Source organism: Delphinapterus leucas, chromosome 8 (genome assembly GCF_059928025.1).
Source record: "Delphinapterus leucas isolate spDelLeu-1000000601 "Yukka" chromosome 8, BTC_Dleu_Yukka2, whole genome shotgun sequence".
Lineage (NCBI taxonomy): Eukaryota > Metazoa > Chordata > Mammalia > Artiodactyla > Monodontidae > Delphinapterus > Delphinapterus leucas.
Genome location: NC_143136.1, coordinates 8,621,359 through 8,639,340, shown reverse-complemented (window position 1 = coordinate 8,639,340; position 17,982 = coordinate 8,621,359). Strand labels below are relative to the sequence as shown.

At 54.3% G+C, this 17,982-nt stretch overlaps 1 protein-coding gene and 1 long non-coding RNA gene across 8 annotated transcripts in view; one reads left to right on the top strand and one right to left on the bottom strand.

Annotated features, from left to right (window-relative positions):
- Window positions 1-9,281, top strand: part of ARMC9 (armadillo repeat containing 9) — a 145,639-nt gene extending 136,358 nt beyond the window's left edge. For 2 of the 7 annotated variants that reach the window (XM_030760484.2, XM_022567944.3), the window contains exons 24-25: window positions 256-428; window positions 3,633-9,281. In XM_030760484.2, coding sequence (XP_030616344.1) covers window positions 256-428; window positions 3,633-3,808 — 349 coding nt within the window. In that variant the 3' untranslated portion in view covers window positions 3,809-9,281. Of the gene's footprint in view, window positions 1-255 lie in introns of all 7 variants that reach the window. The other 5 variants (XM_089916227.1, XM_022567943.3, XM_022567947.3 and 2 more) reach the window with 4 other exon arrangements.
- Window positions 918-9,042, bottom strand: LOC111171926 (uncharacterized). The gene is made up of 3 exons (XR_016394011.1): window positions 8,583-9,042; window positions 5,495-5,793; window positions 918-3,971 (listed from the first exon to the last, which is right to left on the bottom strand). It is a non-coding gene; the product is annotated as an uncharacterized LOC111171926 (long non-coding RNA).
- Window positions 9,282-17,982: the final 8,701 nt, after the last annotated feature.

Sequence of the window (17,982 nt, the reverse complement as noted above, 5' to 3'; positions counted from 1 at the left end):
TCACAATTTAATACTCTCCCAAGTTCCCTATTCCCTTCCTTGCTTCCTCTCCTCCTTAGCATTGATTCCTCTTTCATCGTCTCCCTCCTGCCCTAAAACGTGAGCTCCGTGGGGCAGGGATTTATGGCTCTGGGTGCCCTGCTCTCCCTCACGCCCGCCGCGTGCCCAGGACAGTGCCTGCCTGCCATCTGTTAGTGCTTGGAAAGGGGGGTCCTTCCTTCCGCCTGTGACTTCAGATTGCACATTTTGTTCCAGGGAGTTTACACCAGGCTTCGCCTACAAGCCCCGGGCCCCCTGCAGCCCGGAGATCCTGGACCTGAACCCACCCAAGGCCAAGGCATCGGCTCTGGCCCCTCATTTCTCCTCGTGTGGCCCACAGCAGGCCAGCCGCCCCGGCTCCACAGCGTCCGCCACGAGGAGCCTGCAAAGTAAGTTAGCCTGCAGGGAAGGGCGCTGGCCTTCCACATCTGACTGGTGCCCCTTCCGTGCCCACCGGACCAAGGCCCGCTTCCCCTCCCCGCAGGACCAGGGCCCTAGCCAGTCGCTTCCTCTGCCCCAGGGACCGGTTCTTCACTCATCTTTCTGTTTATGAAATTGCCCTTGGCCTCAGCGGCTCATACACAGATGGGCGGAATGACACCCTCCAGGCAGTGCCACTCGGAGACAAGATCCCCCTGCGTGGGGCTTGCAGGTCAACCCCGAAATCCGAACCGGCCTTCTGGTGGGAAGCAGCCAGCAGCAGCTCAGGGTGGCCTCGAAATCAGACAGAAGCAGGTGCTTCCTCGCAGGCTGGGCGGAGGGGTCGCCCGAGGGACCGAGGGGTGGGGGTGTCCAAGGGCCCCCCTCTGTCCCTGGAGCCCCCCTCCGGCCCTTTTACTAGCGGTAAAGACCGCTTCTCTGTCCCCAGCCCGTCAGCTAGTTGACCACACCCCTCCACTCCCCAGCTGAGCCCGTAACTTTCTAAAGGGCTTTACTAAAAATAAGGGAAAACAAAAGAGAAACCGAACAAAAGAACGTCAAGCGGCACAGAATCAGTCACTCTCAGGATGTATGCAGGCCTGTGGCCAGCCCCTTCCCTTCCTGACGCGGCCCTGGGCGCTCTGGCCAGCCGGGGAGCCGTTGGGCTGGGAGCGTGTAAATGGGCCGAGGCTGGGAAGCCCGCGGGGCCCTTCCCCTTCTTTCAGCGCCCCTCTGCTGGGAAACACACGCGGGGCCCCAGCCCGGCCTCCCCACCGCGGTGCTTCCGCACACAGGTCCGGAGGAAATGCCGGCGAGTACCGTGGGGGGCGGGGGGGGGCGCGGCCAGGATAGGGGCAGGCAGGCCGCCCATCCCTGCCCGGCCTCCGGGCTGCAGCAGGCCGGGCGCCCAGGCTCTCATAACCACGGTGGCAGCACCCGGCAGCGGACGGGCTGGCCGGCGCACGGGGTGGGGAGCAGCAGATACGCGTCCCTGGGCCTCAACAGACACAGGCGCGCGGCCGGCGGAGCTCACTGAGTCCCCGCACCGGGCAGCCTCCTTCCTGTAAGGAACGAGCGTGGCCGCCCGACTCAGGCCCTGGCCGCAGAGCAGGTGACCCGGGAGGGAAGGTTCTCCTGTTGAAAGGAGGGCTTGTGTGGGACAGAGGGGGCTCTGTGCTGAGACCGGCCTGGCGCTGGCAGCTTGCCTAGATTTTCTTCTCCAGGCGGCCAGTCTTCCAGGAAGTGAGGCTGGGTTCTTCCCCGGTGTCACCATCCCGTTGCCCAGTGACCAGCCAACTTCCTGCCCTCAGCCAGCCAGCAGCTGCAGGTGACAGATGTGAAGAGACAGTTGTCAGTGAGCCGCCAGGTGGCTTCAGGGGCTGAGGGGGACAGCCCTCCAGGCATCCAGGACCAGGCCCACCACAGCCCATGCCCCAGGGTCCTGCCACCGCCCTTCCTGCCCGCCCTCCCCCTGGCACCCAGCTGGGGGGGGCAGCACAGCCAAATCCATGAGCCCGTCCATCTCGTCCATCTCGGGAGCTTCTGCGGAGGAGCCGGAGCCAGACAGCTCGGCCGGAGACGGGATCCTGGCCTCGGCGGAAACTGGCCCCCCTCACCCAGACCGAGTATGAGGAAACAGAAGGGACTGACAGTAACAGAAACTCATTCTCAAGCCCGCTGCCTGAGCAGCAGACTTAGTATTTTCTTCCTCTTTTAAAATCTGGTAAGAATGTAGTGTGTTCCCCTCTCTGGCTGGGAATATGGCTATTCCAAGGCAGCCCCGTGCTTCTGCACGTGTGTATTAAGGACTCAGAGCTCTCCCTCCATTAAGACCATAAGCACAAATAGTGCCCCAGGCAGTGTGACTGTCCCCCGCCGGTGGAGGCCTGTACTCGCTTCTTGCCGAGGGTGCCCTCAGGGCCCACGTCTGAGGACAGAGGAAGAAACTTCACTTCACTGCAGAGCCAGGAATGTTAGTCAAGCTAGTCGCAGGGTCTGACCTCTTCTAAAACACAAATATTGAAATAAAATTATCAGTATTTAGATGGTACGTGTGTGTGTGTGTGTGAATAAAATCACATGCTGCCCCCCAGGCAGTCCGTCTGCCCTGGCCATGCCCATTAGTGGAGACATTACTGTGGTCCCACTGGACGTAAATAAAGGATAAGCACTGCGTTTTTCAATGGCCTTCTGACTCCTCAGGAGAGCGGGCAGAGAGGTAAACGGGAGAATGTTGGAGCAGGCAAGAGGCCAGGTTGCCCCGGCGATGACTGTAAACACATCATGGGCCAGGACCCTGGGTTAATCTCGCAAGGTCTTGGCAGTGGTGCCAGGCTGGGCACATTAGAACTCTGTGGTTGTGTCACTGGCCCATCTTGATTCTCTGGAAATGCGTGAGCCCCTCTCTGTTCCTGGGGAAGGAGGCTGTGTGGAACACTGCCCTACCTTCTTGGGAATGTCAGCCTCCGGGCCCTCTGAACTCCTGGCTTGACCTCTGAAGGAATGAAGAGAAAACACGAACACTTCTCTCAGTGTTGTTGATACGGACAAACAGGAGGAGGAGAGGCTGGGTCCCTGAAATGGAAGCGCTCCGCGGTGAAACGTTGAAAAGGCAGTGTGTTTGCTGATAAACAGCAGAGGAGCATCATGGAAAAACCTCTCCCATTCTCTCCAGCACTGTCCACTCCCTTCAGATTCTTCAGATGCCACCAACTGGCACAGCCGTGCCCTGCCTTGGCGTGGGAGAAGCCCTGTCTCCAGAATCCAGAGGGAGTGGGCGGCTCATCTGTTACCACCCATAGCCTCCCTGATGCAAGGGGAACTTCTCTTTCTCCTCAAGCCTGCGGATGAGCTCAAGTGTGATTTGTAAATGTCTGGCCATTTGGGATAAAAAAACAACGTGGGCAAACTACACTGAGGTCACCAGCAGTGGCCTGGGCGGTTCCCTGGGGACTAAACATGGCCTCGGCCTCTGGGAGAGCCCTCTTGCAGACACACACTTCCACATCCCAAGGCTGATGGCACAAAAGAGACTTTGTAAAATACCAATGATTTATGCGTAAATATTCTAGCTCTCTGCTGCCCTAATGGGAGGTGGATATGAACACTGTCTACGGGGTGGCGTGCGGGGGGGAAATCAAATATACAAAACCGAAACCAGAACGTTTTCACAGGTCATCTGGAAACTGAATCATGCAGCTTTGAGGATTTGCCCATGAAACCTACTCAGGGAAGACGTGGAGAGGAGTCCATGGAACTTTGGAGAAATGGGCCTTCAGGAAGAGTCCTTCTGCCCCTGAAAGCTGATCCCAGCTCTCTGGTTACTGGCCCCTTAATTTCTCCTGAGTAGGACTTGATCTCATTTGCTTCATTCACAACAAGTGTAAAAGTCCGGCAACAGCTTAAATTATGACCCTTGGTGGGAATATAATAGGCAGGTAGAGGTTTGAGATCTAGTCAGATGCCAGGGCTCACGCGGTAGGCTGGAAAGTACTTGGCCCAAATCAAAGGAGCTAAAAAAAAAAAAAGCACAAATAAATAAGATTAACACAAAAAATCCATGACAAAGTATCAAACTTATAATAAAAACAGAATCTGGGGCTTCCCTGTTGGCACAGTAGTTAAGAATCTGTCTGCCAATTTAAGGGACGGGGTTCGAGCCCTGGTCCAGGAAGAGCCCACATGCCGTGGAGCAACTAAGCCCGTGCACCACAACTACTGAGCCTGCGCTCTAGAGCCCGCAAGCCACAACTGCTGAGCCCACGTGCCATAACTACTGAAACCTGCGTGCCTAGAGCCCGCGCACCGCAACGAGGAGAAGCCCCCGCTCACCGCAACTAGAGAAAGCCCGCGCACAGCACCGATGATCCAACACAGCCAAAAATAAATAAATTTATTTTAAAAAAAACCAAGCAGGATCTGACCACATGCTTCTGTGGCCCTACCTTGCTTGCAGAACCTTAATCCCAGCCCCGATTCCGATAAAGCTTTATTTACAAAAATAGGCAGCCAGCCCACGAGCCATAGTTTGCTGAATTGCATTAAAATATCATGTATCTTGAATCTGGGGGCACCCCTTACATTTTGTGTGCGAGGTGAATGCCTCACTGGCCTCGCCTGGGATCTGGGGAGATCCTCCTGGGGCCTCCCAGGGTGCTAATAGTACAGCCTCGTGGCCGAGGGCCTGGGCCTGCCTGCCTGACCATCTTCAGCTCTCCAGACCCTGTGGGGAGTTGTTCTAAGGAGTGATGCAGTTCACTTTTGCACATAACAAACTACCCCCAAAACTTAATGGCATAAAACAACAATTTATTAGCTTCACTAATGTGAAGGATCAGCACTAATCCACACTAATGGGTGGATCAGCAATGGAGGCTGGGCCCAGATGGGCAGCTCTCTCGGGCTTGGATGGACCCAGCTGATCAGAGGGCAGTCAAGGACCTCACTCATGTCTGGCGGTTGGCTGCGGGCTGGGTCCTGGGTTTATCCTCCAGCAAGTTAGCTCAGGCTCGTTCACATGGTGGTCTCAGGGCAACAATTGCAGTGAGAGAGATCAAACCCACGTGCTGTTCAGGTTTCTACCTGCATCACGTTTGCTGCTCTCCCATTGGCCAACACAGGTTACATGGCCAAGGCCAAGTCTGTGCAAGAGGGACCGACAAGGACCCAGAAACAAACCCGACAGGTCTGCGACAATCTACCATAGAGAGGGTGTTCAGAACTTACCTCACGCCTCAGAACCAAATCTTTCAGGATGGTTTTTCCACCGTGGCATAAACTTCCCATTTTAATTCAGTTCAACAAACGTATCCTGTGGGGCTGCTCTGCACTGGGTTGTGGAGTGTTGTGATTTTGTTAAATTAACGTTGCTTAGGTGGAGCCCCGGTGAAGGGAAAGTGCAACAGAGAAGTACCTCCGGGGGAGGTACACGGCTCTCCTGGGGTCGGGGACGGGACACACGGGGAGGTCCTGGGAGGTGGGGGAGACTATATATCACTAGGCCCTTGGGGAAGTCCTATCGGGAACTTACTCTTACCTCTGAGCTGCAGGCTGTTCCTCGGCCACGCACTAGCGAGAGGGCTGGGGTCAGTTCAAAGCCTCTGCAGCGTCAGCCACACAACAGATGCTGCAGCAACATCACAGAGGAGCTTGGCTAAACTCGCAGCAGGAGACAAGGTTCCACTGGCCTGTGAGTTGCTGTCCATCTTCTAGGAAGAAGTCCTGGCCTTTGCAGACAGCCACAGTTCAGGGCAGGGCACCAGCACCAGACTGAAGTGATGGGCAGATTTCCAGGAGGAGCTTGTAGAATTCGCAGCAAGTCAGGCCTAGAGAGACCTACACAGAGTCGTCTCTTTAAGGTGTCAGTTGAAGCTTGGGAATGGATGGGATCTCAGAGGAGGGAACTGGAGAAATAAGAAAACTAGGGCAGAACCAGGGGTGAGAGAAAGAAGAGTGGCTGGTGCAGGAGACAGTCTCCAGGGAGGAGCCAGGCTGGGAGCACATGCTCCAGAACCCGGGGAGGAAAGCAGTGCGTGGAGGGTGCTCACCATGGTCAGAGCTGGAGGAGGGTTGGGCTGCCTGAGGACACCTTCCAGAGAGCGGTGCTGGGCCAGAGGTCAGCCTGGCCCCGGGAAAAAGCTGAGGCAACGAGTTGGATGCTAGAGGCTTTGAGGTCAGTGGGGTCTCCTGGAGAAGGACGAGGGGCCAAAGTGATGGCGTGAGCTCTAAGAGGGGCAGCTGGAGCACAGGCCACGGAGCAGTGATCTTGAGGAGTGCTGGGTCCAGGCCCTGGGCCAGGTCCCACCTGGGCAGGAGGCAGTGGTGTCCTGTAGTCAGTTTGTGCCCGCTCGCTAAATGTTCAGGATTTCTATGAGCTGGTGTTGAACATAGCCATTTTCAAAGCTTAAATTTTATAAACTTAAAATTAAATAATTTCTATTAAAAACAAAGGTAATAAATACTCAAAACTCATCCCTTCCTAGTTTTACTGTTTATATTGTCTACATCCTGGAGGATACATACACCTGTTGTATTTGTAGGAGGGAGATACACTATAATGCTGCCTACTATGCACCCCTTCACAAGTCTGTGCTCAGTAACATCACTTTGGTAGCTTGAAATTGGCTGTGATGGGGACACTTACACCACAGAAAGTGACGAACACTACAAACCAGGCTTCCCCCTGCCCCCCAGCAGCAGAGCCGGTTGCTAAGGCGTGTGCAAGGTGCAGCCTGGGGCAGAAGGTTGGGTGGGTCAGGGGCAAGTTGGAAGGATCAGGGCAGTGTGTGCCCCCTAGAACGGCAAGGGGGACACGTGGCGCGGACTGGTGGTGGCTACATCACTTCACTTCCAGACCTTTGCCCTGCAGGAGCTGACGTGGCGCCTTGCTCCTGGGTCACGTGATAACTGAGGGTGACATCTGGTCACTGGGGGTGCCCTTGAGCACCTTCCCCCTTGACACACTGCTGCTGATTGCACTTGCGTTATTTCTGTGCCGCCTAGAAACACAGCCGCCATGTGTGCTTAAGGGTACGGCGCTGCTGCTGCCTCCCAGTCACGGTGGCGGGCCACCCTCCCAGAGAGTCAGGAGGGCTCCCCAGATACACTCCTAGGGCTTTGTGTTCTGACTCTGAAACACCCAGGTGGGAGCACTGACAGGGCTGAGGAGGAGATAAGTGTGGATGCCCTCCTCACGTCAGCGGGTTCCCGGGCAGCACTCAGGCCAGGCTTGAACCCAGGCAAAAGCATCTTCAAGGCGGAAGCCAGGCTGAGGGTCCCAGTGACTTACAAGCGCAGAGGGGCAGGGTCTGGGCGTACTGGGGACCTGGCTGCACCGGCAGAAGGCAGGCATAGAGCCTGGATAAATTGCCTAAGCCAGAAGCAAGAAGAGTGCAGGCGGAAGTGGCTGGGACTTGAACTGGGGGACACTAGCGCCAGGCCAAAGGCCAGTCTTCCAGGGCCGCCCTGGGGGGCAGCATGACTGGAGGGCTTGGGGCCTCCTGGGCGCCCCGGGGCCCCGGGGCTTGAGGGTCGATTAATGTTTTGGTGTGGGGTTCCCAGCTGGGCCATCTTCAGGGGGACCCAGTTTCTGAGCCCAAAGCCCCACAGGTGAGGCCCCAGTTGCCCAGGGCAGAGGGGCCCAGAGACGGGGGGCAGGGGGAGCGTTGGGCGTGGGCTCCCGGGCAGGGATACAGTGACCAGGACTTTCCATCCACAAAGGGCATGGAGTAGGGGGCAAGTGGAAAAACACAAAAATCAGGCAAAAGAGAAGGATTTCTGAGCTTTTGGGGGCCCCCTGGGAGGGACACCTGGAAATAGGGAGGTGGGAACCTGGCTATCACTGGGCCGCCTTGGAACCCCAAGGAGACCGACTCCCCCATCACCAGAAAGGGGGCCAAGCCAGGCCCGGCCAGTCCCTCCTCTGAGCAGCCAGGGAGCCTGCACCCTTGTTGTCCCAGTGACTGCAGAGCGTAGGGAAGAATGGAGTGACATTTCCATTACAATGACTTCAAGGAGGATCAAGTACTAAGAAAGGTGCAGGGGGGCAGCTGGCAAGGGAGAGCCTTGACCGAGAGGCTGCAGAGGCACCACCAAAGCTGAGGTGTAGGGTGGCGTCTCCCAACAGCGACATGGCTTTAAGGCGTCGTGACCCTCTGCCGCACCATCCGTGGGGCCGTCCCACCCGTGTCTGGTATTCCTTGGTGATCAGAAACTCGGGTGCTGCCACGGGATGCCTGAGCAGACAGACCTCCCTCCAAGTAGGGGTCTCTCCTCATCCCGCCCTCACCACATGGTCCAAATGGAGATCCCATTCTCTGCCTTGACCCTGGCCCCCCTGGAGTCATGCGGGGGGGAGGTGGACTTGAGCCACACCAGTCAGACCTGGGGGCCCCTTTCCCTCTAGATGGCGAAGCTGAGATGCCGGCCGCGTTCCCTCCTGCAGGAGGAGAGAAGGAGGCGCCACTGAGGAGGAAACAGAGGTGAGATCCCTGGACAGAGTCCTGCTTGCAGCCGTCTCCAGCAACACCCTGATCCTTCCTGCTCATCTGGGCCAATAAATCACTGATAAATCCCTGCCTTTTTGATTGTGTGTTTAATGATTCTTCGTGTTGGGTGTCACTTACCATCAAGCCTGAAGATTTGAAGCAGTGACCTACCCGCTTAGACTCGGGTTGCTGGCGGGTTCTGCCGGCCACGTCGCTCCCAACCTTCCTTCAAAACCCACCTTCTCTTAGCGGCTGGGGAAAAGCGTCGCTAACTCTGCTTCTGATTATTTTCATAGGCAACTGCCCTCCCACTCACCCACGTGCTCCCCGCTCTGGCCCACAGGAAGTGTGGCCTGATGCTGTGGCTCGTCCCCTTCCGCCTCAGGTCTCTTCAAGGAAACGTCGTTTGGCTGGGTCCCTTGTGATTCTTTAGCAACATACACCCCCCTCATGAAGTTCCAAACCACTCACCCTTCGTTCTTGAGAGAACAATTTTCCACCTGCACTGTTTTTTCCATCCCTCTGTGATGTGTGTAAATGTAAGACTAGGAGGGGACAAGAGAGGTGACCATGAGGCCGGGTGTGGGGAATCGGCAAAGGGACCAAGGGTGATGCTGCAGTGACAAGCTCGCGGTCTGCTGGGGACTAGACTCCCTCCACAGCCTCGGTCGTAAGGGTCAGGGGTCCTGCAAGGATTCGGAGGTCATCATAAGGCAGGAGCAGCAGCAGGCCAAACAAACTGGACCAAAAAGTCAAGGTCATAGTTGTGGTTAAATACATCCTCTCAGAAACTCAGTCTGGCTCAGGGATAAAACACACTGCCATCTTTTTCCTGCACGGTGGTGTGGCTAACAAAAAAGGTTTCTGCCAGAAGGTAAGCTACCATGACTACTGCCTAGGGTGGGTCAGGTAGGCACTGAAATGCCTTCACTGCTGTTTCTGGCCCCCTGGAACGGCTCTGGCCTTTTCCCCTCTCTCTGTGCCCTGGAGCAGACCTCCCAGCGCTGGGCTCCAGGCTCAGACTCCCCGCCCTCACTCACGCCTCCGTTGGTCAGCTTCTGCTGTTACAACATCAGATCCAGGCTGGGTTTTCTTTTCTCCTTTGTTGGTTCTCCAACATCTATAATCAGTGGCTCCCCTGTACCTGCAGTGACCCTCCCATGTTAAGGAAAGATCTTGGGTCCCACTCTCCAGAATCATGGGGCCCCCGGCTCTGAAAATGCTTTTATCCACTCCTGTCCCTCACCCCACCCCTCACAGACCCGCTTCCTCCCAGCGCTTCTCAGGTCTCATCTTTCTGGGGCTCCTGCAAATCTTCCAGCCCCTGCTCCAGCCAGATGACAGTTCAGGAAGATGGGAGGGCACCAGGGACTTCACCCTGCGACAAGAGGGTCTAAGCAGAAAGGAGCGGAGGGAACCTCCCCTCTGTCCCGGCGCCTCTGGCTCCATAAACTGAGAATCGAGATGGTATCCTGTGTCTAAGGTGAGCCTCAAACCAAGACCAAACCGATCCAGAACTGTGGTCCACGCACGACTGGGCCAACATGGCTTGAACCACAAATCCCAGAGAGAGGAAGCTTCCAGTCAAAGAAGAAATGATTCCGCCAGTGTCTCCCCTCCCCATTTTGATGGGGAGAGCAGGATGGGGTGGGGAATGGGAAAAGAGCTGCCACTCAGAAGTGGGGGCTGGGAGGACCTCTGAAGACAAGGCCTCCCTTGGCCCCCTGGCTTCCCTGGAAGTGGATCAGCTCAGTCTTCCACGGCCAAAGGCCTTGCTCTCCTGCAGGGAGCCCGAGGCTGTTGAGAGGGATTTCCATCCATGGGAAATAGGGTGGGAAGGGGCGTTAAGCCCAGCTCTCCCGGTCCTGCTGGAAACTTCCTTGGTCAAGCAGGACTGGGTGTGAGGTTTCACCTTCCCAAAGCAGCCTTAGCTGAAGGGGAGAGGGAAAAGTCAGCACGAAGGTGAGCCTTGCGGTTTCATTCCTTCCATGTCCGAAGCCCAAGGGGGAGGCCGCACAGGCGGGCAGCTGCCTACAGCCCAGACATCTTTGGCACACAATGTCACTGTGTCTCTGCCAACCCTGGACAGGATCACATCGTCCCCTTATCCCTGGATGAGGGATGCTCTCCCACGGTGCCCGGAGCAGGCTGGGGTCTCCACTGGGGCAGGGGTCCAGGCCCTGAAATGTGTATCACCCCGCATCTGTGTTATCACTTTCTAGGCAGAGTCCGGCTTCCTGAGACCCTGCCCTGTGCTGGGGGGAGGGTAGCAGGACCAGCAGCCAGGCGATGGAGGGGCTGAGCGGATCGCCGGCCCAGGCTAGGGTCAAGGGGCCCACACCGTGGAGAAGGACGGCCCCGCGGGTTCCCAGGGAGCAGTTAGCCCCCAGGAGACACAGGCTTCTCCTTCCTCCCTGTCCCTGGCCGACAGCCCACGTGTGCCTGCCCTTCCCCACACACCCCCATTCCTCCTTGGGCCTCTGCTGGGACACCAGCTCCCAGGAGGCCTTTCTTACCCCTCCCCCCCCATCACAGCACAGACACCCTGGAGGTTTTTGCCGGGAGCTCTGGGAGGGCAGGGAGGGCCTCTCCCCAGTGTCCTGTGGGGTGGGCACAGCACACCTGAAGGTGCAGGATTCACCGGCGCAGGGCCAGTGGCCTGGAGTCAGCATCCCGAGAGCACCAGGGCCCTGGCTCTCGGTCCAGGGCTCCCCCGCTGGAGCTACTCCTGGCTGGGCCTCAACTCTCCTCCCTGCAAACCACAAACCCCCTCAGGGAGCCCGTGTCTAGTACTGCTGCTGCTGCTTTTTAATGGTTTTACTGAGGTGTCATCAACATATAATCAACTGTAAATTGTCTGGTGTACAATGTGATCAATTCGGATGCGTGTAAACACCCATGAAACCACGCCACAAGCAGCAGAGTGAAGAGACCCATCACCCCCAAAGGCTTCCTCCGGCCTCTTGGAACCTCTCCCGTCTCCTCCCCCCACCTCTAGGTGATTTTTCTGTCATTAAAGGCAGGTTTGTATTTTCCCAACTTTTACGTACACACTAGAATCATACAACAGGTATTCTTTCTGGTCTGGCTTCTTTCACTCAACATAATTATTTTGAGATCTATCCCTGTTGCGGTGTGTATCAGGAATTTAGTCCTTTTTATTACTGAGCTGTAGTCCGTTTTATAATACCACCATTGGTTTATTTAGCTACTAAAAATAAAGATGCCGTGAGCGTTCATGTACAAGTGTTTGTAGGGACTGAGGATCGTTTCCCTTTGATAAATACTTAGGAGTGGAATGGCTGGGTCCTGTGATAAGTATATGTTTAACTTATTAAGGAACCATCAAACTGTTTTCTGAAGGTGTTGCAACAATTGACATTCCCACCCCCAGTGGACGAGAGTTCCAGGGGCCCCGCATCCTCAGGAACACTCGATGTGCTCAGACTTGGTAATTCAGACCTTCTAATACACTGTAAAATGATCCCCCCATCTAGTTAATTAACAGCCATCACTTCACAGAGTTATTTATTTATTTATTTATTTGGTGAGAACATTTAAGTTCCTCTCTCAGCAAATCACAAGTATACAATACAGTGTTATCAACTCTAGTCACCATGTTTCACCTCAGATCTTTAGACCTTATTTATCTTTTTTTTTTTTTTTTTGCTGCTGCACTGCACCGTTTGCAGGATTTTAGTTCCCTGGCCAGGGATCGAACGCAGGCCCACAGCAGTGGAAGGGCGGAGTTCTAACCACTGGACCGCCAGGGAATTCCCCTTATCCATCTTATAGCTGAAAGTTTGTACCCTTTTATCAACCTCTGCCTATTTCCCCCACCCCCAGCCCCTGGCAACCAATTTTCTCTTTTTATGTGTTTGACTTTTTTCTTAGATTCCACATATAAGTGATAACATGCAGTATTTATCTTTCTCTGTCTGGCTTTTTCACTTAGCATAATGCACTCAAGGTCCATCCACGTTGTCAAAAATGGCAAGATTTGGGCTTCCCTGGTGGCGCAGTGGTTGAGAGTCCGCCTGCTGATGCAGGGGACACAGGTTCGTGTCCCGGTCCGGGAAGATCCCATGTGCCATGGAGCAGCTGGGCCCGTGAGCCATGGCCGCTGAGCCTGCATGTCCGGAGCCTGTGCTCCACAACGAGGGAGGCCACAACAGTGAGAGGCCCGCGTACAGCAAAAAAATAAAAAAGAAATAAAAATGGCAAGATTTTCTTCATGGCTGAATAATATTCGTGTGTATGTGTGGTGTGTGTGTGTGTGTGTGTGTGTGTGTGTGTGTGTGTATCTCACATCTTCTTTATCCATTCATCCATTGACAGCCGCTTAGGTTGTTTCCATATCTTGGCTATTGTGAATAATGTTGCAGTAGACATGGGTGTGCAAATATCTCTCTGAAACACTTTTTTCATTCCCTTTGGATATATACCTAGAAATGGGGTTGATGGATCATATGGTAGCTCCTTTTTTAATTTTTTGGAGGAAACTCCATATTATTTTCCATAGTAGCTACACCAGTTTACATTCCCACCAAAAGCACACAAGGTTTCCCTTTTCCCCACATTCTCACCAACACTTGTTATCTTTTCCTCTCTCCTATAAGAGCCATCCTAGCAGGTATGAGGTGACATCTCATTGTGGTTTTGACTTGCATTTCCCTGATGATTAGCGATGTTGAGTACATTTTCATGTACCTGTTGACAATTTGGATGTCTTCTTTGAGAAAATGGCCATTTTAAAATCAGATTGTTTGTTTTTTTGCTGTTGAGTTGTTTGAGTTCGTTATATATTTTGGATATTAACCCCTTATCAGATATATGATTTGCAAATATTTTCTCCCATTCCGCAGGTTGCCATTTCATTTTGTTGATGGTTCCTTTTCTGTGTAGAAACTTTTTAGTTTCATGTAGTTCCACTTGTTAATTTTGCTTTTGTTGCCTTTCCTTTGGTATCAAATCCAAAAAAAATCCCAAAAGTTGCCAATACTCATGTCAAGGAAATTACCCCCTATGTCTTTTTCTAGGAGCTTTATGGTTTCAGGCCGTAATCCATACAAGTCTTTAATCCATTTTGAGTTGATTTGGGGTGTGGTATAAGAGAGGGGTCCAGTTTCACTCTTTTGCATGTTGCTAACCAGTTTTCCCAACACCATTTATTGAAGAGACCATACTTTCCCCACTGTATATTCTTGGCCTTGGCTCTTTTGCTGTAAGTTAATTGACTACATATACATAAATTTACTTCTGGGCTCATTATTTGGTTCCATTGATCTTTGTGTCTGTTTTTGTGCCAATACCATACTGTTTTGATTACTATAGCTTTGTAATATAATTTGAAACCACAAGTGTAATTCCTCCAACTTTGTTTATCTTTCTCAAGATTGCTTTGGTTATTTGAGGCCTTTTGTGGTTCCATACAAGTTGTAGGGTTGTTTTTTCTATTTCTGTGAAAAATACCTTTGGAATTTTGATCGTAGAGCCCTGGGAGTATAGCCAGTTAAGAACTGTTTGTTTGTTTGTTTGGTATAGTCTGGCTTTCAGGGCTAGGTGTTTGGGGGACTCTTCCCTCTGGTGGAAGTTTTAGAATTTGGCGCACTAGACTGGGGTCCAAACCCTCCACCCCTGAGAGAGAAGCTGGGAATTGTGAGTCCCCTCCTGGTACATGTCACTCTACCAGGGGTGGAGTATATGGCAAGAGTGTGTCTCAGCCTTTCCTATCCTTTCAATGTAGGTTTTTTCCCCATTTTCTCGATGTGTAGTTGTCACTCAGCTAGTTTCTGGGTTTCTTTCAGAAAGAACTGCTCCATGTGTCGACATAGATTTGGTGTGTTCCTGGGAGGAAGTGGGCTCAGGCACCTCCTATGTCGCCGCCTTGGACCACAACTCCCTATGTCTATTGACCCTGCCAACCTTCAAAAGTTTTGACTAAGTCACCATAGAAAATTCTCAGATAAGTCACTCATCCCTGTCTCTCAGGTGCTGGACCTCTCCCCAGTGACATCAGCCCTGCTGGGTGAGGAAGGGGCAAAGCTGGGCCACCTGAGCTTCTGGGCAAAGTCCAGAGTCTTTGCTTGTGGGCGGGTGACAAAAACCACCAACAAAAAATTATCGGCACCTGTAACCAAATCAGGGGAGGCAGGGTGGCACTAGTTCTCAGGCCCTATTTTATCTTCCTAATACTACAGTAACCAATTACCACAAATTTAGCAGCTCAAAATTTATTCTCTCACACGTCAGTAGGTCAGAAGCCCAGGGTGGCTCAGATAGTTTCTCTGCTCAGAATTTTACAAGGTCAAAATCAAGGTGTTGGGGCTTCCCTGGTGGCTCAATGGTTGAGAGTCCGCCTGCCGATGCAGGGGACACGGGTTCGTGCCCCGGTCTGGGAAGATCCCACATGCCGCGGAGCGGCTGGGCCCATGAGCCATGGCCGCTGAGCCTGTGCATCCGGAGCCTGTGCTCCACAACGGGAGAGGCCACAACAGTGAGAGGCCCGCGTACCGCAAAAAAAAAAAAAAAAAAAAAAAAAAAAAAAAAAAATCAAGGTGTTGGTGGGCTCTTATTGGGAGGCTCTGGGAAGAATATGCTTCTAAGCTCATTCACACTGTGGGCAAAATCCAGTTCCTTTTGGCTGCAGGACCGAGGTTCCCGAATCCTTGCTGGCTGTTAACTGGGGGCCACCTACAGCTCCCAGGGGCCTCTCTGGTCTCTAGGCTCCAAGTGGGTCCCTATATTTCACAACCAGTAAAGGCACGTCAAATGCCTCTCACACCTGGAGTCTCTCTGATGCTCCCGTCTGCTTCCAGCCAGAGAAGGTTCTCTGCTTTCAAGGCCTCTCATGATTAGATTGGGCCCACCTGGATAATCCAGGCTAAACACCCTATTTCCAGGTCTAGAACCTTAATTACATCTGGATCCTTTTTGTCTGTTTCCTAATATGGTAACAGGTTCTGAGGGTCAGGGCAGGGACAGCTTTGTGGGAGGGGCAATACTTTGCCAACCACAGGACCTCTAGATCCAGGATTCCGGCCCTGTTTCTCTGTTTGCTGTGCGTGTTGTTTGTTGTTGTTTGTGAGTGGGGCACGGGGTGCATGAGCACAACACTTCCCCAATATGTTCAGAGCCACACTCTCAAAAGCCTGGCGACCAGAGAGGAAAGGGGTGTCCCTCTCCAGGTTCCACTCCCCAGGGCAGAGCCCTGACTGGCCCAGTTTAGGTCACAGGCCCACTCCTTGGACCAAGCATGCTGTCAGGGCAGGAGGGGGCATAAGAGACTGACTGGCCCAGCCTGGTTGAGAGCCCACCCTGAGACCAGAGGGAGGAGGTCTGTTACCAAAAGAAGGGAGGGGTGCTGGGCACAAAGCCCAGAACAGATTTTGTGACCATTGTCACATGAAGCCCACTCTTGGACCCCTTCTCCAAGGCTCCTGGCTCAGCCCTTTACCGTGCTCACCGCAGTTCTTCAAGGCCCATCGTGTTATTAACCCGTCTTTACCGAGACCCGGTCCCAGCTCTGCCATTCCCCAGCAGGCTGACTTTTCTCTGGGCCTCAGTTGTTCCTTCGGTAAAATGGGAATAATGAAACCCCATGCCTGGCCAAGCTCTCTAGGGCTGCTAGGGAAGCAGGTGGGAGGGTATGTGTGTGAAGAAGAGTCTTTGTCAATGTGGAGAGGCCTTTGACCAGAGCCTAGGTGGGACTTTTGGGGCTCTGAGTCTCAGCCAGAGTCTCAGTGGTCCCTCTGGCTCTGGCCCCTCGGTGGTAGCAGCACCAGGCCAACAGCTACCCGGCGGGCTGTGGTAGGAGCAGGGCTGCCCAGAATGCACCTGGCCAGGCTCTGGGCCATGAAAAGGCAGCCATTCAGGGCTTGGACAGGGGCCGGGTGACGAGAGACAGGGAGCCCTGTGCTTCGGAGAGGAGGGAGGCCTCCCGGTGGGGCTGAGCTGCCAGGCCGGGGAGGGCAGGCCGGCTCACAGCCGAGAGGGAGGCGCCGGGGAAGGAAGACTAAGCTAGTGTGTTTGAGGCCGAGGGGCTGAAAGGAGGCTGTGTGTGCCCAAGCCGGCCGCCTGGCGGGCGGGGATGTGAGTCATTGATGGCCTGGGGGGAGGGGGCACACAGCTGTCCAGGATGAGAGGGCACAATGCCCACCCTCGTGTGAATGCGTGTCAGTGTGAATTTGAACGTGCGTGCTGGGGGTGGGGCGGGAGCCCTGCAGATCTGTCTGGACCTCCCAAGGCTCCCTGGGGTGGGCACACCCCGTCATCCTCTGAATACGGCTGTGGCGAGACTGGCCTAGTCTGTGCCAGGGTCTCCTCGAGGCAGCCAGTGCTGGTAATTCATGGCCTCCGTTTTTCAGCCAACGGCATCGGTGCCTCCCCCACCCTGTGCCGCCAGGAGAACAGAAGGGCCTGCCCCTGCTCTTGTTTGTGATGGGACAGGTGGAGGGGGGACAGACAGACAGACATGATGCCAGCCAAGAGAGGGAGCACCTGCTCCAAGGAAGGGGACATTTGAGGTGGGTTTTGAAAGATGAGCAGAAGTTCACTCGATGCAGCAGGGGGGAGCGCATTTGAGCAGAAGGAAGCTGGAGTCTTGGTGAAGGAGAGAGGAAGGCCAGGGCAGCTGGAGTAGGGATGGGAGGTAGACTCGGGTGGTGCAAAGGGCCTGTGGTCAGTAGCTGGAGGTTTCTGGAGGTATGGGTGGGCATAGGCTTGAGGACCTGCAGGAGATCAGAAGAGGCCACTCAAGGATGCAGTAGGGAGCTGCCTGGTGCTGAGCCCATTCTCAAAGGCCTGCCAAGCAGGGTTTCACTGGTAGCAAATGAGCTGGTTGGGGGAAGCCCCTCCGACCTGGACTTGTGTGTGTGTGTGTGTGAAGTTGTGTGTGCATGTGTGATGAGTATCTGGGTGTGTCTATGGGTGAGTCTAGGTGTGTGTATGTGCCTCTCTCTGTGGAAATGTGTGTCTCTGTAGGTGTATAAGTGTGTCTGCGTGTATTTCTTACCAGGTGTGCATGTATCTCTTGTGTGTATGAGTGTGTATGACTATGACTGTCATGCCAAACATGCATGCTTCTGTGTGTGAATGTATCTGTGTCTGAGTGCTGTGTGTCTCTAAATACGTCTGTGTATTCATGCCTGTCCCTGGGCGTGTGTGTGTGTGTGTGTCTGGGTCTGTCGCTTGCTTGCCTGCATGTCTCTGTGTGTGTCTGCTGTGAGTGCCCACCACGCCCTGCCCACAGCAGCCTGGGGCTCAGCCCAGCTGGCCTGTGTCCAGGGCAGCATCCGGGGAGTGTGCCTCTCGTTCCCGCCCAGCTTCTTCACAGGCCGCCCTGACCCTGCTCCTGGGCCTGTTTCAATTGTGGCTTCTCTCTCGTCTGACCAGCTCCACCCACATGTGACTGGCTCCCACCCCTACAAAGGCCAGGGTGGCTTCGGCTTCCCCCAGGCCAGCCAGTGGGGGCCCAGGCACAGGAAAGGGGAGGCCAGCCCCGCAAGGGGGCTGTGCCCACCCCCCCAGTGGCTAGCCT